Source organism: Procambarus clarkii, chromosome 30 (assembly GCF_040958095.1).
Source record: "Procambarus clarkii isolate CNS0578487 chromosome 30, FALCON_Pclarkii_2.0, whole genome shotgun sequence".
Taxonomy (NCBI): domain Eukaryota; kingdom Metazoa; phylum Arthropoda; class Malacostraca; order Decapoda; family Cambaridae; genus Procambarus; species Procambarus clarkii.
Window position 1 is genome coordinate 10,779,537 of NC_091179.1, and position 22,135 is coordinate 10,801,671.

A 22,135-nucleotide genomic window follows, 5' to 3' on the forward strand; every position below is an offset into this window, starting at 1 on the left:
CGACCACCTGTTGCGTCGTGACTGCCAGCGACGTGCGGCAACACTTCCACCAGGTTACATGCCACATGTTGCTAGACTCCGGTAAACCACTGCTAAATTTTCAGGAGACAATAATTGTAATTTTGTAATCTACTTTACTTTATTATGTAATGGTGCATGAGTGAGGCCTATGGCTGGGTACACTCAGGTTTAAAATTTTCAATAATACACGAATGAAGTCATTTACAAATTTTATTAAACTGCTTTACATTAAACAAATTTAATGGATAGCTTCATTTAATGCTATTTTGATACATTAACAATTTATTTATGGATAGGGGCGGCAAGGCGCAGGGCAACACCACTACTTAGAGCCAGATGGTCCAGGCGGGTGCCCAAGACAGACTTAGGGACAGCCAACAGGAAGTCCCCGGCATGGGGAGCTTGTTCAGCTAGGATGCGCACTTTGTCCTTACCAGCAGCTGCCTCCAGTAATGGCGTGGCAAACTGGCAATGTTCTCCACTATGGGGCTATCCCATTTGACCTGTTTGCAGTCGTTTGGAAAAGTTGGTCGAGGTTGAGATGTGTATATATATATTTATTTATTTATTCATATATATGTATATATATGCAACAAAGCAGATGCTAATGTAAAATAAAAATGTTTTTAACATGACGCTCTATGACCTTCTCTAGAAGCCCATCACCTTGCAGTTTCTTCATAGTAGAATTGATCCACTAGGTTGAAAATGTTTCCCAGAAGCAGAGTTATGCCCTTGCTTGCTTGTAGACATATAGACAGACCCACGCACGAGCACATGGCATTAACATGACTAAAGCAAGCCGCTCGAATCTGCAAACACGTTTACGTGAATATACACATTCTCTCACAAAAAAATCACACTCAATCTTAACACACACACACACACACAGACTTAAGAAAGCAGCGTCCTCTGTTTTGATTTCATTGGTCTAATTTCATATCAAATACAGACCAAGGAACCAGTTGTTACAGTTACTATGGATTTTTAAGCCACACATGGTACTGACGGTAACAGTCTTTAGCAAAGACCATACACAGACCATCCAACGATCACAGATGACGTTCGGAAACTACAATACGAACATACTATTCAAAGGATTACTGCAGATACGTATAGCTGCAAAAGCTCGGTTATGGAAGTTAAAGGACAACATTGTGATGGCTTCATTGCCACGTTTGTTGAACATGCAATATAATTGGCGAGCATTTGAACAGTTCATTACTATACCCTTGTCTGGTACTGGAAATTGAAGAAGCCTCATTAAAACTGATTTGTTTCATTATTTGGCATTCCTGACTGCGTTCCTATCTCGCTGTATTAGTAACATTTCCACATACAGCTTCTCACTACCTGACAGCCATGTCTCTCCTCTCTTGGTACAGGATATCAAAGTATTTGAGTAACGCTTTGGATTCCCTCTTGTACCTACAGTAAGGGCAGCTGACATATCTGACGCTGTAAATCATGGGCCCCTGATAAACTGCACCAGTAAATATTGGCTCTACACCTCTCTCATTTCCAATTAAATGAATTTTTATGTGATTGTACAGGAAGTGATAATACACCATTTGTAATCCCACCGACGGCACACATATTTTCAGTGTTACTACTACTAATCGAAACAACCAAAGCAAACAACAAGGTAAGAAGATGGCGAAGTCTCCCAAGACGACCTGAAACGGAATCCAGAATCTACATTTGTTTTTGAGTTCTTTCCATTCTACTGCATTGTCATCGTACACTAACTGACCGCGACAGTGCTCTTTCCAAATACTTATATAGACTTCCTTTTTATTTGGTTTACTTTCACTATAAGATGATTGGAGCCTAAAAGGCTTCCTCGTGGCCGTCCTCTCGAGATGTAGTTCATGCTCACGCCTGAATCCTGTTGGCTGGATGGGCAGCTCTGAAGTCCTGGAATCATTAACATTATGGAAGGGTATCCGAGGTGTCTCCAGATGAAGAGCCGGACTCGAAGACAAAAAGTTCCAGTGGAGATGAAGCGCCCTGTGGCTGACGGAGTACTGCAGGGCCTCCAACTGGGTCCTGATCGCATTGCGATGGAGTATCCTCACATCCGTCTGAATGCGACTGTTCTCAGGGGGTCGTCTAACCACAACTACTTGCTGGCCCGTCATCTCTCCCGACTCTTGGTCTTCATTTTTGGGAAGGTCAGTTGGAAACTGACCCACATCGTAGTCTGCTACTGGTCTGGAATCCAGCACTAAGGGAAAACCTTCTTCGTCCATTAGCGCGGCTTCACCTCTAATCATCTGCAATTGTAAAAATCAATATATGAAGCAATGTCTTAATTTTCAATGAAAAACACGTAAAACATAATATAGTTTTACCTCACTGTTAAGAAGCACATTTAACTATATTTAAGCTGTTAGTTCCTATTGTTTAGAATAAGGATTCTACACAAAATCGTTTCATTTAGCAAAATTACGCAAAAACTATTCTAGTAACATTGGAAGGGAACAAACACTGTTGCTATACATGACAAAATAACTGGAACATAACAAGTTTCATTTGTAATAAAAACACAAGAAAATACGCAACATAAGCCTTTGCAATACAAGGCAGTACTCAGAAATCCTAATATAAAGGAAGACTGTCATCTGCTAGTCGTCAACGCTTACCTTCTTCCTTTTGGGATACTTGTACAATGGAGAAGAATGAGTGGAAATTACTTGCGATAACCTTACTGGTTGAAGAGAGCATAAAGTGCTGAGAACGCTACTGATAAACATTAAGATAAGGCTAGATTATTTGAAGATAACATTTCTCCCGTAAGGGCTTTATCACATGCAGAAGAGATATACAGACTACTGCTTACAAAGAGGGAGAGAGGCGAGATCAATAAGATGATTTAATTTACTTTAAACAATGCAGAAGTAGAAGGTTTCTGACTATTCTTTGCAGGTTAAAAAATACCCTTCTCACAGCTCACTAAAATCCTTAACCTACTTGTTTTCACCATAACACGATCAGCTAATCGCTTTACAACCAGGCCCCGTATTACTGGAGAGAGCATAGGAAAAAAAAACAGCGATAAAACGGTGGTCAATCTTTTCTCCCTGCCCAAGGTTAGGGCTAGAGTTCGTGTCCTCTCGCCTGCAAGCCGAGTGGGCGAGGACTCAGCACCCCTGCGGTCTTCCAACACTAGTCTCTAGGAAGGGGGGGGAGGGAGGGGGTAGAAATAGCCTAAGCTATTCTATCCCTTTGAGATGTATTGTATTGTCTCAATAAACGTACTTGAACTAGTCTCTAGTACTGCACACCTTCACTACAATCCTTCCACACCATATTCTACTACCCTGTCTATGCAAGAGAGTTGAGAACGCACGTATGCTGGTTAGCATTGTAAAAGCACAACAGTCACCTTCTGTGGTTGAGAGCTCAATAACTCACTACACTATATGATGTGTAACAGATCTCTAACCCTGTCCGTGGAGGATAGAAGAAAACGTATATAGTATATGCTAGTCAGTACTTTATATTAATGGTCACGTCTATGGTAGGAAAAAAAATATCATAAAAAAATGCTAGCATCAAGAACAACTGTGGATGGAATGTACAAAATGTTTATAGTTACACCACACAAATATCTACGTTTTGTAGCTATGGAAGTTTTAAAGGTCCCGACAAAGAAAGCAACAACCAAACCTAACCTTTGCTAGGAATTGTAGTATACATATTTGTACTAAATTAAGCCTAATATTGCTGGTTTTATGCTTAATTATGCTTAACATTGTTTACTTAGGCCTTGGACAGATTAGGTTGCTGCAGCTTCTGTAGGCCATTTTTTTTATATATCACGAGTACAAAACCTAATTTTTTTGTGTGGAACAGTCCATATTTCGTGCATATGGAACAGTCCATTTTCGTGCATATCTCCTCAGTCGCATTTTTACCTTTACAGCATTTTTTTACCTTACTTTTTTTAGTACCTCAGTCGGTACTAGCATTTTTAGAGGATAAGTTGATTCCTTTACACTCACACTGGCTATGCAGTCACCTGTTTAATTCCTGGCCAGACCCAACAGTGCTAAATTCGACTTTTAACTTGGCTGCGTGTTTAGACTTGTCTTTGTTTCGTTAGTAAGGAGTCTTCACACGCCTTAATTGAGTCTTATCGTTGCTGGCAACTCAGCCCATCAGTAGATAATCTCACGTGAAACTACTTGAACTATAAATGCGTGTGAGATAAGAGAGGTTCACCCCCATGTATGGAGGGGTTCACAAGCCCCATAACTATTACACGTTTGGAATTCTGAGTGATAAGGCGAACATTTCTAGTCGAAGAACATACACAACGGCGATAGGACAACAGATAGGCTTTTGTTATTAGGACGGTTTGTGGAATGATAGCTTTATCGACTTTTTTTCAGAAACTTGACTCTAGGTTGGTTTGGTGTTGCACTTGAGACCTAGCAACCACGGGAGAGTTATTAATTAAGGTCACCGAAATAGCTTGCTGACTTGCCACTATATCTTCTTTAGTCCTCAACATAGCCTAGTATTAAACTCTCAATGTATATATACACCTTGAAGTGATATTCACTTCTCGGTGTACATATTCCTGACCCTACACGTCACTGAACTGCAACTTCATATAGGGAGCCGGTCGGCCGAGCGGACAGCACGCTGGACTTGTGATCCTGTGGTCCCGGGTTCGATCCCGGGTGCCAGAGAGAAACAATGGGCATAGTTTCTTTCACCCTATGTCCCTGTTACCTAGCAGTAAAATAGGTACCTAGGTGTTAGTCAGCTGTCACGGGCTGCTTCCTGGGGGTGGAGGCCTGGTCGAGGACCGGGCCGCGGGGACACTAAAGACCCGAAATCATCTCAAGATAACCTCAAGATAACGCTCTAACGAGGGAGCGATACGTCCTCGTCCTAATAGCACGTCGCATTTTGACGTATATTTTTCATAAGGGCAAAAATGTTGTACTGGTACTAGAAAATAGTACCGGTTTCCGAATGACAATCTCGTTGGGAACGCTTGCGAGAACGGGCTGGACAACTAGTTATGTAATACGCATCCTAAACTAATTGGACCTCGCTCCGCAAATGCCTTAACGATTACGAGGCAAGTCTCTGGTTCCAGTTTCGCGTGTTGAGGGCTACTGAAGGCAGAGGGCAGGTGGTGGCCAACCTTGAATACAGCAATTCCAATATCCGCCCCGTGTTTGCCTGAGGCAGTGATATTAGGCTACTCCTGCAGATGTGGCTACTGAAGCCTAAGGCTACATTTTGTCTCAACCCGTCCTCAGTTCATGTTTTTGAACTTCCATGTTTCAGCGGTCGATGTATACAGCGTGTAAACACAGGGTGAGGCTCCGTAGTCGATGTATACAGCGTGTAAACTCAAGGTGGGCTGTGTTGTCGATGTATACAGTGTGTAAACTCAAGGTGGGCTGTGTTGTCGACGTAGACTGTGTAAACTCAAGGTGGGCTGTGTTGTCGATGTATACAGTGTGTAAAGAAACATTTAATAATAACTATTTTTAGGTGTTTATTCTTGATATTTTCCTTTCTTCGTGTAATGCGTTAATAAGGACTTTTTTTAAGGCCTGTGAGTGGAGGCTGTGTGCATGGCGGATGGTGTGTGGCGGCTGGGTACGTGCAGGCCGGTGTGTGGCGGCTGGGTACGTGCAGGCCGGTGTGGCGGCGGCTGGGTACGTGCAGGCCGGTGTGTGGCGGCTGGGTACGTGCAGGCCGGTGTGTGACGGCTGGGTACGTGCAGGCCGGTGTGTGGCGGCTGGGTACGTGTAGGCCGGTGTGTGGCGGCTGGGTACGTGCAGGCCGGTGTGTGGCGGCTGGGTACGTGTAGGCCGGTGTGTGGCGGCTGGGTACGTGCAGGCCGGTGTGGCGGCGGCTGGGTACGTGTAGGCCGGTGTGTGGCGGCTGGGTACGTGTAGGCCGGTGTGTGGCGGCTGGGTACGTGTAGGCCGGTGTGTGGCGGCTGGGTACGTGCAGGCCGGTGTGGCGGCGGCTGGGTGCATGCAGGCTGGTGCACAGGCTGGGTGCATGCAGGCCGGTGTGGCCGCTGGGTGCGTGGAGGTTAATGCATGGCGGTTGGTTCGTGATGATATGGGCTACGGTGAGGCTAATGTGTGGAGCCAAATCCATGACGCCAAGTGGCAGAAAGGACCACAGTGCCTAAATGCAGTCGTCGTGTATAACAGTGTTTACGTTGGCTGGCAATGACTGCGCCACGTTCAAGGTTATTCTCACACATGCTGGTGTCTGTTGTTGTTGTTGGTTAACCGTCCAGGGGTAACTGTGGTCCTGAATTTTACTTGGTCCAAAAACCTATGCATCATGTTTTAAAGCCGAGATTATTTATCATTTATTTAAAGACCCCACATCTTTTTGCCTTTCAACCGCTTGAATGGCTAGCCACTAGCCTTTCAACCGCTTGAAAGGCTAGTGGCGTCTTTAGCAAGTTGCGTGGGATGGCTAACCTGTATTTGAGAAAACCCATCCATTTTTTTTTTGGGGGGGGGGAGGCCTTTCCCATGTAGTTCCGTCCAGGAATGAATTCTCTGAAGGCGATAATAAGTCAGCATGTCTACAGCATAATGTTTCTCAAGTCGGCGATACGAGAACATAAGAGCATAGGCTGAGGTATGGTACAGATACGATTTATTTTGGTGACAACTTCTTATTTGACAGAATCTAAGGGAATCAAAATTTACGGCCATCCTGGAGATCTTAGCATTCATTAGGGTGTGTAACAATGAGTGGAACAATACAGTTCCTGGAAGTCCGGGGGCAGGTTTCCTTTATATTAAGAAATAACTGTCAAAAGAAGGCATCAAACCACGAAGACTATTTAACGCTGTCTGTGTCAGGATATTCCAAAGATCCTAAATACCTCAGGATGCCACTGCGGTATTTAGGATCGACATAAGACAAAAAGACATAACTTTAACGTCAAACACATCGGATTCTATCAAGTAAAACAAGACTTACGTTCATCTTGAAACTCTGAATATTTTACGAAGGGGGTGCTCGACTGCGAGATAATGCAATTCGGATAATCAGCAGCAGCTAGGACATTGTTCGATTAAAAGTGTCCAAAAGTTAAGCGCGTGTGGGCGATACCCAACCAAGCAGCAAAAGCAGAATCCTAGTGCCAATTACGGTGGTTCCTTTATTTTACAAGAAGAAATCCCATTAACATGATATACCAATGAGAAAATCATTTGGACCAATGAGGTAACTTGAACCAGTGACCAGAGTACTCCCAGCCGCGTACATTACCGTTTTATATTAAATGACATGAGTCAATCTAAATAGGGTCACTAGCGTTGATGCCACTAAGAGGATAATTAAGAAACATTGCATTATTATTAGATAAATCTATTCCTTTCTATCTTCAGCGTGCAAATAAAGCTGAATTGTATTATTGGTTGAAATATGTGAAAGAAATAGGCTTCCATAAAGTTTGAATTTGTAGCTTTAGTAACATCATTAGACAGTGCATTGTACTCCGCAAAAGCCTCGTCCTGGTTTGTGGGAGCTTCCTCAAGCCTGTGTAGCCCACACCTGTTGCCAGGCCTGTGGGACCTTATAATTCGGGCTTTCAATTAAGTCTGTGAGGCACTCGGATTAGTTTTTTCCCCTTTGTAAGTTGGGCCATCATTTATTGTGCAAGACTTAACTGTTCTGTGATGTCCACTCCACTTCCTTCCTTCCCAATCAACTATGCCTGAACAGCAACGTTGCACTCAGTGGCCACAGGAACTGAGCAATATGTCACGTCGTCTGTCTCCAGAAAGCGGAACACACTTCCTTTATCCTGATTTTTTTGTATGTGTGGTCGTACATCCTTTCTGATCCCGTCATGTCGTTCATTTTTTTTTTTTTTCAACCTTCCTTTCTTCCTTGGAATTTACTAGTTTCTCTCTTTGGCAGAGCTAACGCGACTGTGGCAACAGCAGCAGCCTATTGGTTATCCTCTACAGACACTCGACAAACAAGCACAGATGCATTTTGAGTAATCCTACACAGACTGCATCAGGGCATACGTAATTGACATCGTCGTAGTCCTACTATTGTTGATTTTTTAATCAAATAATCCTCAACAGCATAACTAGTAATTCAGATATTAAGTTATTGTTACTAATAATAATAGAATTAAGAACAAAGATAGTAAAATCGGAAATTGATCACTTGACCTTTCACAATACTTCAACTTTAATTTGGTAAAACTGAACGGCGACACAATAGATGTATGTACTTCCCGATGTACATACTCTTGGAAGTTTTCTTTAGGTATAGCCCAAACACTTGGGCTGGACGGTAGAGCGAGGGTCTCGCTTCATGCAAGTCTGCGTTCAATTCCGGACCGTCCAAGTGGTTGGGCACCATTCCTTCCCTCCCTGTCCCCCCCGTCCCATCCCAAATCTTTATCTTGACTCCTTCCCAGTGCTATATAGTCGTAATGGCTTGGCGCTCTCCCCCTGATGATTACCTTTCTTTAGGTGTAGACTAAAGTACGTTAGGTTCATGGCTAAAGTATACGAGTTGATTGGTCAATAGGCTTTTGTGGCAAAATTTATAATCTTCCAACCTTTGCTAGGCTTTAAGCCAAACACCACTCCGAAGAGGATGGACATGTCAAAAGTGAGTTGTAAAACCCAAGGAGTAAACGTGATACTTTTTTAGGAGTGAGCTTAATATTTTTACGTAAGGATACCAATGGTTGCAAGCAATGCTTAGTTTAATGTGCCTCCGGAAAGGAGAGAGATACAGAGAAGTGGATAATCTTGTGCCTAAGTCTTTTACTTAATTAATTATTAGCAATAAGGCCTAACACATTGAAAACATGGAAGCACGAATTTTGCTCCAATACTCGTAAACATTGAGCGATTTGCTTATTTTATCGACTTCCAAGGTGACTATTATCTCAACTTCCAAGATGGCTAGTCTTTCCACTCTCAAGAACAAAGCCAAAATAATGTATTTTACGCGCTGTTTCCTTGGGTATAATACGGTATACACGTTACAAGACTTTCAAAAAGCCAATCTTGTTCGTGTAGGTGATCATTTCAGAGCATATCCATGTACTGTAATGAATGTTTCAGCCATTGTATATATTAATTAATGCATTATTGCTTTAGCTTAGCTCTTACGTTTGTTGAAGTTTCACCGTAGGAAACTGCTTTTGTTTATTAAGGCTAAGGCGGTGGCAGCACGACTGCCCTCTCTTGGTGGGCTTCTGGGGTCTAAACCCACAATGTACATTTAGCTAAGAATTGGCATTGAACACCTCCAAAGGCTACCTCATCAACGGCGCAGAATTTCATTGTCACACTGAGAGGCCCGGCCAGAGACCGGTCCGAGAACATAGGTAACCCTGAGGTTGTGCTCAATACGTATCGTACACGCTACGTACACGTGTTACCTTGAGGTGCTTCCGGGGCTTAGCGTCCCCGCGGCCCGGTCGTCGACCAGGCATGAATGTGTGCGCGGAGCGTTGAAGGGCTGCAGTCACACAATAACCTCAAGAATTAAACTCTTAAGTTATTGATGACAAACTTTGTTTAGACACATTAAAAGGAAATGTAGGTTTTTAGTGTGTAATATTTACAGCAAAATGAAACATAATAAGTATTAAACCAAACAAATTGTTATTATAGTGAAATACTAACAATAGTTATTACACCTACAATGGTGATGAAGCAATGCGTATAAGATTTCCAGTTATAGGTAGTGTGAACGTTACAGAGTAGGCCTCCATGCACTACATGCAGCAGGCAAATTTAGAACACTCAACAAAGATTTTGGGTAATGTGTCACTTTCGATTAAATATTTGAACGTTTCTTGAACATTAGAAACAGTAATTGTGCTGCAAGAGTTAACATTAGCCACTTCAAGATACACTTGCAGGTCAGTCTAAGCCGGAGAGCAGTAACAAGTGAGCTTTTGCTGATTGATGAAGATTGAGCCACTCAAGAGATGGCACGGGCATGAATTGCCCGTGCCAAGCTTTTGCTTATATGACGAGCCAGTTATAGGGCTCTTTGCGTGGTAGAAGGTGCAGGCATGCTTCCTGGTGCCGCATACTCTAGCAGGAGTCTAACATATGTGATGTATTGTATTCTGAGTAGCTAACCTAGTAATTAGAGCGCATGCACACACTCGCCCCGTGACAATACCAGAGATGGATTGACTGGGAACTAATCCATATCTATTCGCCTCTATTCACCCAGCAACAATTGAGGAACTGGGAGCAAAACAAATTGGCAAGTTGTGTTCTAGGTAAAAAAAAAAAATTGTAGGGTTAGGTTTACTATGAATTATGGGAAGGGTAAGCCAGATAATAGGAGTCAGAACACCTCTATTCCTGTACCACCTGTGTAAAAAAAACAAAAACTGGCGAGATGAAACAAACGCGAATAACTAGAAAAGTGAATAGAACAAAATAGAAAACAAGAACTATCATAGAACAGGCGGGCCGCCAGGGAGAGAGGGAAGGGAAAGCGAGTTAGGTGCCCGACATGCACTATCCGAGACGGTCGGTGGGAAGGGACCGGTTGCATCATTCCCTATACCAAGCATTTCCTACAATTAAATCGAAAACCATCTTTAAAGCCTACTGTAAACTTTCTTCCATTCTAAAGCTACATTCTTTATATAAAGTTGGCAATAACTCACAAGATATAATTTACTTTAGCCTCATCAAAAGCTCCAATGATCAAACAATCCATGTACACAGTTTACCAGTTTACCAGGCTGTTCATTTTCAACATTATCTGCAAGTTGGCAGAATTCTTGTATCCGCCTAACCTGGGTTACCTCCTGTTACACACATACTTCACGGTCGTTCACCGTAAAAAAAAAAAAAATACAATAATAAATAACCTTGTCATTTTGTTTATTTCCAAGCGATTTATAATATCTGGAGATAAAATATATGTATCTAACTACCTTACACCTCGAGTGATGTTATGATACTAAATACTAAATAATATAGCCGGGTATGCCTGATATACGTGACTATATCATATTATATTATATATATATATATATATATATATATATATATATATATATATATATATATATATATTATATATATATATATATATATATATATATATATATATATATATTATATATATAAATATATACATACATGGCTGAAATGTCTCTGTACATTGTAAGAAAAAAACCCGCACACAAACAGGCTAAATGAACAAAACGACCTCAAACTTAACAACCAACATAATCCACAATAGACTCAAATCCATTTCAATTCCTGTCTTTATTATGCACCCCATCCCGTGGGCCGCGGTAGTAGTAGTAAAAAAAGGATTACAGAAGCAAATAATTGCTTCACCAACACAACAGAATCAACCCACAGTTATAAATATACTTACCAAAGTCAAACAAGGAGACCGGGAGTAAGAGCGAGGGGACGCAACACACGCAGTCTCACCAAACACGCGCAGGCTCTTACACACACACCACACACACACACACACAGAGACAGACAGATAGACTCTAGTCCAAACAAGTTATGTGGGGCCGAGTGAAGGCCAAGGGGCCTCCCCAAGCCTCCCGGACCACCATCACCTCTGGTGCCAATACGCGCCACGCCATCTATTAAATACGACCTGTAGCCACGCAGCTCTTACTGATTTCTCGTTAGCTTGCCGTTAGAAATGAAATAAACACGGGGATATATATATATATTTTGTTGTATTTATACGAGGGCTGGTTGTATAATTAGTAAATACATATATGTATCTTTGTTTAATGTATAGTGAATGTGTGGCAACCGAAAAAGTTGTTATTTAACCCATGTTTCACCACTTTACATTTGTTCTATGGCGACTATATAAACGGCTCTCAGCAATGTTCTCGGTATATGTTTAGTGAAATATAAACTGTTCAAAAGGAATGGATTGGGATACTATATGGAAATTGCAGTTTGTTTCCTAGATGGACAAAACAGACATACACAAACAAGAGGCGTTCGACTACCGCACAATCATATAGGTAAGAATACGGACACGCAGACGAGATATAGGTACAAATACCCAGGTAAGAACGGCAAAATAAGCACCATTACGTAAAAAATACATATACAGTATTCGAATATATACGGGTAAAATAACGCAGTCAGTCATACGTAACATTTTCTATGATATTCCCATCTTCTATATTTACATCCCCTCCACCTTTTTTTATTTATTTATTTATTTATTTATAAACAGGAAGATACATTGGGGGTTATGAGAGTACATAGCAATAAAGATTTTTACATTACTGTAAAGCCACTAGCACCAATAACGTTTCAGGCAGGTCCCAAAGCTCCCAAAGGGAATAAAGACTTGGCGTTATCATATTAAGCGCCAAAATATAGCATCATTAAAATATTATAGAAAAAGAATACATTTACGAATTCATACAAGACTGAATATGAATTTGTATGAATTCATACAAATCATGAAGTCATACATTTAAGTATGGAGTTTAATAATAATAATAATTCATATTTCTGATCTTTAAAGTAAATTCATTGTGTCGGGGGGACAGGAAGCCTGAGTGTATTCATACACGTTAGGCTTATATCGAGGTCCCTTCCCCCCACCCCCCACCTGACCAGGATGCAACCCCACAACAAACTAACTCCCGAGTACCTACTTTCTGCTAGGTGCACAGACGCATTAGGTGAAAGGAAACGTGCCCCCAACCATTTCTGTCTCGCCCGGGATTCAAACCCGTAATTCTTGATTGCGCGTCGAGAACGAACCCGCCTGTACTACCGGGACTCCTGTAATCCGTCCAGAGCAGAATTACCCTTCATAAGAGGACTGAGTAATTCTTTGCTAAATTTGAACACAACACTACGGGCTCACCATAGCCCGTGCTACTTGGAACTTTTTGTTCCAGGTAGCGAATCTTAAAACAACAAAAATTTTCTAAATTATTAATTTGTTTTGTCTGGGAAAAAAAGACTGCCTGCTCCCATACAAAAATAAAAAAAAAATAAAAAAAATCACAATGCTCTGAAACTACATTTGAAATTATAAATGACATAAGAACAGTCTTTGGAAGCTAACAAAATCGCTCTAAACAACTTTTGAAAAAAATGATGAGATGTATTTTCCAAATAGACTGAAAAACGTTTTGCAAGATAATTGCAAAAAAAAAAAAAAAAATGAAGTATTTGTTTTTGTTTGTGAGGAGTATGGGAGGGGGGGAGGGGAGGGGGGAAAGGAGGGATGCAGTAAGGATTTAAACTTTCACTACTTCATTTCAAAGCCGCAGCATAATAACTTATGAAAGAAAATATTTTCACCATCAACTTTTTTGGGGGCGATGGAACAACAGGCTATCTGGGAAGTCCTAATGAAATAAAGTTGGAGAGCTTATTTGCCTTTTTTCTATATAAAAAAAAGAGCTCAACTTTGTGAGATCTCCGGGACTGGTGAGGCTATGAATTCATTGAAATTGATTTACATTCTGTATTTCGTTAATGAACACTGCAGTAAACATATTGTTATTCATTAAGTAAATGGCTAAATGATTTCTCATGATTTTAAGCGCACAATTACTACACACACAAATACACATATATTAAGGTATGCACACAAACATATAGATACATACAGGCACTGTCACAGGCATCCAGGTATGTATTCAAACATACACCCATATATAGATATACACTCACGTACATGTATACACACACACTACAGGCATAGACAGTCAATGATATTCTCTCTCACACACACACAGACACACACACAGACACACACACACACACACACACACACACACACACACACACACACACACACACACACACACACACACACACACACACGTACGTGCGCAGTAAAATGAGCCAAAATCTCTAATTAACTTGGCGAGCGTCACTTAAGAGCAAAAAATGAGAAACAAAAATGGAATTGCAACATTCGTTACCAACAAGACACGGAGCATTGCAACGGGTTGCAGACAGAGATCAAAGCTCCTGCATTATCGATTCGCATTATGTAGCACACAGGGCGCGCCAAAGTCTTTCCCCAATCCTTCACTGAACTGAGTAGAGATGACGGCCGGGGGAGAGCTACAGGGATAGGGGGGTTAACACATTAACATTAACCTAACCTTTCCTACTCGAAATTGACCTGATGATAGGCAGTTAATTAAGCCCTTAAACAGATGGCTCGTTCGGTGCACAAGATGGCAAAAAAGTGACCTTCCCTTAGACAATTTTCTTTTTAGAATTTGAATATTACAAAGGCGTGCAGCTAGCTTAAAAAAAAAAGATTGTCATTTACTTAGCTAAACGAACTCTAGGGTTCCTGAACCGATGATGTGCCTCTGTAACCCTTTCTACCACCGCCCATGGGATGGGTGTGGGTTGCATAATAAAGAAAGAAGCGATCGTAAGAGAATTACTAAATAACATTAAAACAAATATAAGACACTAAGAAAAAAAATGTATAGTGACAGTCATAACACCATAAAAGCTTTCTATGTGAACGCTTGAGGCAGAGACGGGTTAGGTAGGGCTCCTCAAACCGGTTAAGAATCACTATAGTTCCACGAAGCACAAAAAGCAGAGGCTAGAACCCATGCATTGCTTCGTGTGTGTGTTTACTAGTTGTGTTTACTAGTTGTGTTTTTGCGGGGGTTGAGCTTTGCTCTTTCGGCCCGCCTCTCAACTGTCAATCAACTGTTTACTAACTACTTTTTTTTTTTTTCCACACCACACACACACACACACACCCCAGGAAGCAGCCCGTGACAGCTGACTAACTCCCAGGTACCTATTTACTGCTAGGTAACAGGGGCACTTAGGGTGAAAGAAACTTTGCCCATTTGTTTCTGCCTCGTGCGGGAATCGAACCCGCGCCACAGAATTACGAGTCCTGCGCGCTATCCACCAGGCTACGAGGCCCCTAGTGTGTGTGTGTGTGTGTGTGTGTGTGTGTGTGTGTGTGTGTGTGTGTGTGTGTGTGTGTGTGTGTGTGTATATATATATATATATATATATATATATATATATATATATATATATATATATATATATATATATATAATGTATGTAATTATATATATGTATTATATATAGTTATATATTACATCAGCAATGGCGGCGCTTAGAGTAAAAGCAATAATTAACTGGGAATATTAATGCGAGAGATGAAGTCTGTGGCTGGCGGTCGTGTTTCTGAAAATATTACTGACACACACACACACACATTGTACTCACCTAGTTATTCTTCCGGGGGTTGAGCTCTGGCTCTTTGGGCCCGCCTCTCAACTGTCAATCAATCAGTCGGTTGTGAATAGACTGCGGTCACTAAACGTGCGTCATTTTATACAATACGCATGTATTGTACTCCATATAAAACGCTTACAAATGTAAATCTGAAGCTCTCGACTAGAGATAATATGGAGGTGTAAGATATGTTATATTCCGCTGATGTTCCCAGGAGTCACATCACGGTATAGATGGTGTGACTTACTCTGGGAAGCCTACTTACTTACATAACTTATTCCAACCTGTCCTCTTACAAAGAACGTTGCTTTTCGCTCGTATGCGTTACATAAGACCAAAAATTGGCGAGCTAGAAAATGGAAACGGCTCGCGAAAGAGACGTACTGCCCTGTTTTCTGTTTAGGGTCCTCTGGTAGGTTAGGATAAGGGCACTTTTATTAACCGTTTTCTTGACGTTGGGAGGACGGGCTGGTTTACTTAGCGATGAAAAAAAACAACAGGGCTCCCAAATGCAATTTACACGTGTACAGACCACCATTTTATGCACACAAAAATTCACTTGATCACACATGAAGTAAGTAATTATCAATAGAAGGCACCAAACCGGGAAGGCTGTGTAGCACCATCAAAGTGCGGGATAATCAGAGGGCGCTAAATATCACCAAGGATGCCAATACGAGAACAAAAACGCATAAGGCGAACGATATCAAAAGTATCAGAGTCGCCAAGAATTCTATGGAGGGACAAGCGACCGCGGGGGACGGTCGGAAAACAAGACACGCTCGTCCTGAAAGTCAGGACATTCAACAAGGATATGCACGACCGTAAGAGGGACAATGCAATTCGGACAATAAGGAGCAGGGCGGCGCTCCATCAAGTGACCGTGAGTTAAACAGGTATGGCCAATACGTAACCTAGCTAGAGCCGTTTCCCACCACCGGTTATAGTGGCAGGAGGAAGGCCACTGGGACACACGACTCTTAAGAGTACGCAGTTTGTTACCAAGAACAGAAGACCAACAACTCTGCCAGCGGGCAAGGATGGAGGCATGAATAACTGGGTAAAAGTCAGAATAAGGAATACTTTTATGGGAGATGGGACAAGTGCGGATAGCGTCCTTAGCGGCAGCATCCGCACGCTCATTTAAAGACACCAACATGGCTGGGAACCCAGCAAAACGCAACTGACTTAAATTTACTTTAGATAAGAAACAGCCAATGTTGAATCTCGATGACCACAGGGTGGACTGGATTAAAGTACCCTAAAGCCATGAGGGCACTACGAGAGTCAACTACTACCACGAAGGAGGATTGCCTCCGGGAAAGCAGGAGACGAAGAGCATAGAGAATAGCATAGAGTTCTGCTGTGAAGATGCTAACCTCCGGAGGAAGGCGACACATACAAGTGTGGTCAGGAAAAACAACAGAGTAGCCCACACTGGCAGCAGACTTGGACCCATCGGTGAAGATGGGAACGGAGTGGGAGCGAGATGAAAAGTGCTCAAGGAAGAGGCGTTTCAGAACTGTAGGAGGGGTAAAAGCTTTAGTGATGCGGGTCAGAGAAGTACAAAATTTGGGAAGGGGGACCCTCCACGGGGGCAAGGAGGGAACAATACGAGGAGAAACATTAGTAAGACGAACCGAAAGAGAATCTTGTAAGCGAGACAAACGGACAGAAAGAGGAAGGAGGTGAAGAGGAACAGGAACTACAGGAGGGGTAAAAGTCAAAGCACGATAGAGGCGAGAGTGAAGATGCTGTAAGGATCGCGCAAGATAGCGAAGACTAGCGATCACGGCGATCCTGGAGAGACAGAAAGCCAGTGTCAGCGTACAAGCTGAGGGTAGGAGTTGAACGAAAAGCACCAGAGCTGAGGCGCAACCCAGTATGGTGCAAAGGATCAAGACGGCGAAGAGTAGGAGGAGAAGCAGAAGAGTATGCAGGGCAACCATAATCGAGCTTAGACAGGACGAGAGAGGAATGCAAATAGAGGAGCGTACGCCTATCCGCTCCCCAAGAAGTATGGGACAAAACCTTAAGTAGGTAAAGAAGTATGGGACAAAACCTTAAGTAGGTAAAGAAGTATGGGACAAAACCTTAAGTAAGGAACATACTATCTTCGGATACAATATAAACCCACAGGATAGTGTTGGGATACAACATGAACCCACGAGGTAGGGTTAGGGTATACAGCATGTACCCATAGGATAAGGTTAGGGTAGTGTGAACCCATAAGATAGGGCAAAACCCGAGGCCACAGGACACCATTAGGATAAACAACCCACAGGATGAGTTAGGATACGATAAAACCCACTTAACAAATAACGTTCATATTGCTAATTAAACTCGGGGAAACAACGCGATGTATAAAATCGTGGAACTGACAATTAAAAAAATCCGTAAATTTAAAAACTGTATTTTACAATTGAAAAATACAGCTTTTTTTCTCATATCTTCAGAGCTAAATTATAACAAATAGAGTCAAGTGAATGAGGCTTGCTTCGAATCTTCAATAATTACTGTGGCGCTGTGTATTTTTTATTTGTTAAATGCTAGACAAGTTACACAATGAAGATGATTTTTTAACGGATAGATGAAAGTAGGAAGCGAGACAATCACTTATCCGCAAGGGACGTCTGTACTACAGTTAGCCGCAAGGGACGTCTGTAGTAGTTACTAAGAAGGGGCAATACTACTGTCTGTAGTACAGTTATCAAGAAGGGACGTCTGTAGAATACTTATACTCACTATACACAGATCTCAAGTGATTGTCCGAGAAGGAAGAGCACTAACTAGTAATAGAGCGTGTGCTCCGAGGGTTCTAAGAGGCTCACATTTGAGGCTGCAGCGTATCTTAAAACTTCAACACTCTAAACACCAGTAAGTAAAATAACAAATTCACAAGAGCCTAGATGAGGATTCGAACCTATGAACAAGATGTTCCCAGACGCACTCTAGTCAACTGTACCACGACACATAAGAATTGCAACTTGGAGTGCTGCTATTACCCCCCCCCCCCAAGCTCTCGAGGCTACTAGTAAGTATCAAAAGAAGGCGCCAATCCGGGAAGGATATGTAGCACAAACTGAACATTACTTACTGATTACAGTTTATATCCGAATGTTGTAATTGCCTCGTACACACGCAATTATCATTGAGCAATGACTTGTAAGCAAAAAAATTAATGACCAGTTTTCATTGCGATATTAATTCTTTTTTATAATGCAAAAAGTGTCAAATGAATACTGGTTAAATACTTGTATTCATTCACTAAACGACGTGAAGTGCAATGAATTTTCTTAAGTATTGAATACCAATATAAATGTCTGCCTTTGAGAAACTGTGTCCCAGTTACGCCTTACGAATTATTAATGGGGCGTTTAAGTCAAGATTAATATAGCCAATACGATATAGGCTACATGGAGCTGAAAATGTCGGCACAAAGTTACAGAGAAACATAAGAATATTTAAAAGAAGTGTTTCAAGCCAGATAAAGTGGAGAAATTATATAGTCCAAACTGGAAGGCAACAGTTTTTGGCATTATGTTAGTGTCTAATTTTCGTTGGGCGGTATATAAAAGTCACATGACGATAATAGATGAGTGACGTGCTATTCGTGCCCGTGCCACTTCTTGGGTGGCTTAATCTTCATCAAATAAATGATGAGGTCACCGCGACTGTCTCCATTAGCGACAAAAGTACTGTATTCCAAGGTCAAGTGCTTCCCGACCTAAGTAGAAGAGCTTCAGGAAGTATATAGAAGTGTGCTTATATTTTATATTATATATATATATATTTATATATATTATATACATATACACACACATACGCGATAACTGCTACCAGTAATGAATATATACAAGGCCATTTCTCCTAGCGGGTCTTTACAAGTATAAGGATCTCACTCCTCGTGTAGCCAAGGAAGAACAAAACACATTGCAAATCCTAATCTAGTCCTCTCTTCAAGAATACCAGAACCCATATGTTTAGGATTTCAGACTCTGCTCTTTTGGATATATTTATTAATGTCAATATTGAGTGGACCAAAATTTACAAATGGAATAAATACTTCAATAGATTTGGAATGTACAGAATTTGAATCTAAATCAAAAGCAATAAATTTGAGCACAATATATATATATATATATATATATATATATATATATATATATATATATATATATATATATATATATATATATATATATATATATATATTTATTTTTCCTCTAATGAGTTGTGTGTGGTTTCCTCCGAGGCTAAGGGCCCCCCTTCTTCCAGCCAGAGGTGATACAAGTGGTGTGTACTGGTGTGCAAGTGTGGGGACCCATAGCCTCGGAGAAGAAAATAAAAGAGTATTCACAGAAGACCTGGTGGATTCTCATTGAACACTTCAATATTTTCTTCTACCACCCCCATTATTTTCTATAATACATGTATATTTGTTTTATTTAAACTTGGTTATAAAAAAGGAATTATATATATGGTACAAAGATGATTATCATAAGTTGTCGAGTTCCTCCAGCTCCTCAGATGGCGGGCAGGAACTCTGAATGCAGTATATATATATTACAGAAATTTCTATATGCAATGGCAACTTATCGAGTCTCTTGACGTGCAAAACCCAGCATTACTCCATAAAAGTAAACGTAGACTTCATACCGCACAACACGAGCTAATTCAAAACCACCACTGACGCTGTGTTTACAAAGCACTGAGCCGCTCTTAAGCTTTGGGTGGGTGGCCTGGCGAACCACACTAACCCCCTTTAGAGGTGGGTGGGTGGGTGGGTGCGTGTGCGTGTTTGTCTGGGGGCCAAGGCAGACCTTACAAGGTATGAAAGACCGCTCCTTTCAACGCTTTGTTTGACTAGCAGGGAGCGTGAGGTAGCAAGCCAGGTTTTTTTGTGGTTGTTAAATGCGCTTTAGGCCGGAGCTGCGGACCCCCACCCCCCCTCCTTTCTTCCCAGACACCCAACTACCTATATAAACTTTGTATATCTAACTTTCACTTATACAATCAATATATACAAATATAATCTCGAAAAACGCTATTCAGTTATGCGTAAGTGGCTACAATGAAAGGACGGAGGGGTGGGGGGGGGGGAGCTGAACAAATCTGAACGATTGGATTTATATTATTATGCGTTTCCTCGTAGATACTTACGTATGTCAATATATATTCATGCAATATCAACAAATTTACATAAATGAGAATACATGAATATCTCTAGAGGGGTTCAGTTCCTGAACCGATTATGTGCCTCTGTAATCCTTTACACCACCGCCCACGGGATGGGTATGGGGTGCATAATAAAGAAAGAAATTGAAAAAAATCAAGACTATCCCAAAACATAATGAGCAGTCAATACATAGAGGCTTTTAACACTAACTGGAAGCGATTAATATTTAAACAATCGCGCCTCTGAAAAGACGTATCCAGGAATATTTTAGTCAAATATTGTATGGACATAAGTGTACTCTACTAGACTGTAAATACTATTGTATTAGATTACCTGGCTATTAATTAAGTACAAGATTTCATTTTATATATATACAGTAATTGTAATTTCCAAAGATTTCAACGGTCTATTGATACTGCAGTTACTTCTGTTGCAAGAAATGTTATTGCTCCTTGACGATTCGTATAAAAAACAGCTTTAAAATTACATATAAATATAATTATTCCTCAAACGTCTTTACGCCCACGAGTTTACGGAATTGTGTTTTCTGTGTGTAATGAAGTAAGGGCGAAGAGGGAGAACGGCCTATTGACATAGCTCGAGTGCATGGGGGGAGTTGTGTAAAACCCTGGTTTGTGCCTCAGAGAGGCTGCAGGATCCAGTAAGTTCAGTAGAACTTCGGTTTCAACTCCTTTTGACCACGTCGTAGCTCAGTCGATTAAGGCAGCGTCTGGGATGCTCTCGGACGCAGGTTCGAATCCACGTCACGGCCCTTGTGGATTTGTTCATTTGATGCATCACGCAATTGTGATTTGTGTGTGTAGTGTAGTAACACGCTAATTGGCAAATTACACAGCTGATGAGTATATGGCGGCCGGTCGACTGGTAATTAAACAGACTTAAATGTACTCGCATAAATGTGCTTGTAGGGGTTGAGTTTTGGCTCTTTGGTCCCGCTTCTCTATTATCTATCAACTGGTGTACAGATTCCTCAGCTTATTGGGCTCTATCGGATCTACATTTGAAAGTGTGTATATGGAGTCTGCCTCCACCACATCACTGCCTAATGCATTCCATCGATTAACTCTGACATTGAAACTATTTCTAATGTCTGTTGGTTTCTAATGTGCTGTTGGTCTGAGTAACTATTAATTAGTAGTTGCATAAGCCTAGGTACACCGGTAGTTTTCTTAGGAAAACTGGGTTCTAATGTGATGTGTTGGAAGTAATTTATACTGATGCTAGTGCTATTGATGATGCTGTAGATGCAATTGATGCTGCTGTATTTGTTGCTGGTGCTGTTATTCTTGATACTGGTGCTGCTGCTATTGATGTATTTGTTATTGATGCTACAGCTACTGCTTCACCAGGCAGGAGACGTGTGCTAGACGAAGGTTGTGGAAGGGTTAAGCCACGATGATTCCCGTTGGTCATCTCCCTCCTCGACCCCTTTCCTTGCACCGTCGTCTACAATGCTCGCCTTCCTGCTGGACCAAGAGAGAGAGAACGAGTGAGCCATTGTACCATAGGTCGACTGTCTTCGTCACACTTGTAAATGTTAAAAGTCCTGACTAGCCCTGGGCCATTTTCTGCCCAGGGCGACAACCTTGCAGGTTTGGCGTTCGGTCCCTTACACTCCAAGACCTGATTGTCCAAGTGGCTAGACGCC

At 41.5% G+C, this 22,135-nt stretch overlaps 2 protein-coding genes across 5 annotated transcripts in view; both read right to left on the reverse strand.

The window, feature by feature from the left end:
- Positions 1-213: 213 nt before the first annotated feature.
- The window catches only part of LOC123766159 (uncharacterized), a 48,113-nt gene continuing 26,191 nt past the window's right edge, over positions 214-22,135 (reverse strand). The window contains exons 1-2 of one of the 2 annotated variants that reach the window (XM_045755073.2): positions 11,425-11,615; positions 214-2,297 (exon numbers count right to left, since the gene is read on the reverse strand). In XM_045755073.2, the coding sequence (XP_045611029.1) occupies positions 1,371-2,297 (927 nt within the window). In that variant the 5' untranslated portion in view covers positions 11,425-11,615 and the 3' untranslated portion in view covers positions 214-1,370. Of the gene's footprint in view, positions 2,298-11,424; positions 11,616-22,135 lie in introns of those variants that run through there. The other variant, XM_069333878.1, reaches the window with a different exon arrangement.
- LOC123766158 (organic cation transporter protein) overlaps positions 19,290-22,135 on the reverse strand; it is a 79,922-nt gene continuing 77,076 nt past the window's right edge. For 2 of the 3 annotated variants that reach the window (XM_069333875.1, XM_069333876.1), the window contains one exon: positions 19,290-21,953. In XM_069333875.1, the coding sequence (XP_069189976.1) occupies positions 21,851-21,953 (103 nt within the window). In that variant the 3' untranslated portion in view covers positions 19,290-21,850. The remainder of the gene's footprint in view (positions 21,954-22,135) is intronic. The other variant, XM_069333877.1, reaches the window with a different exon arrangement.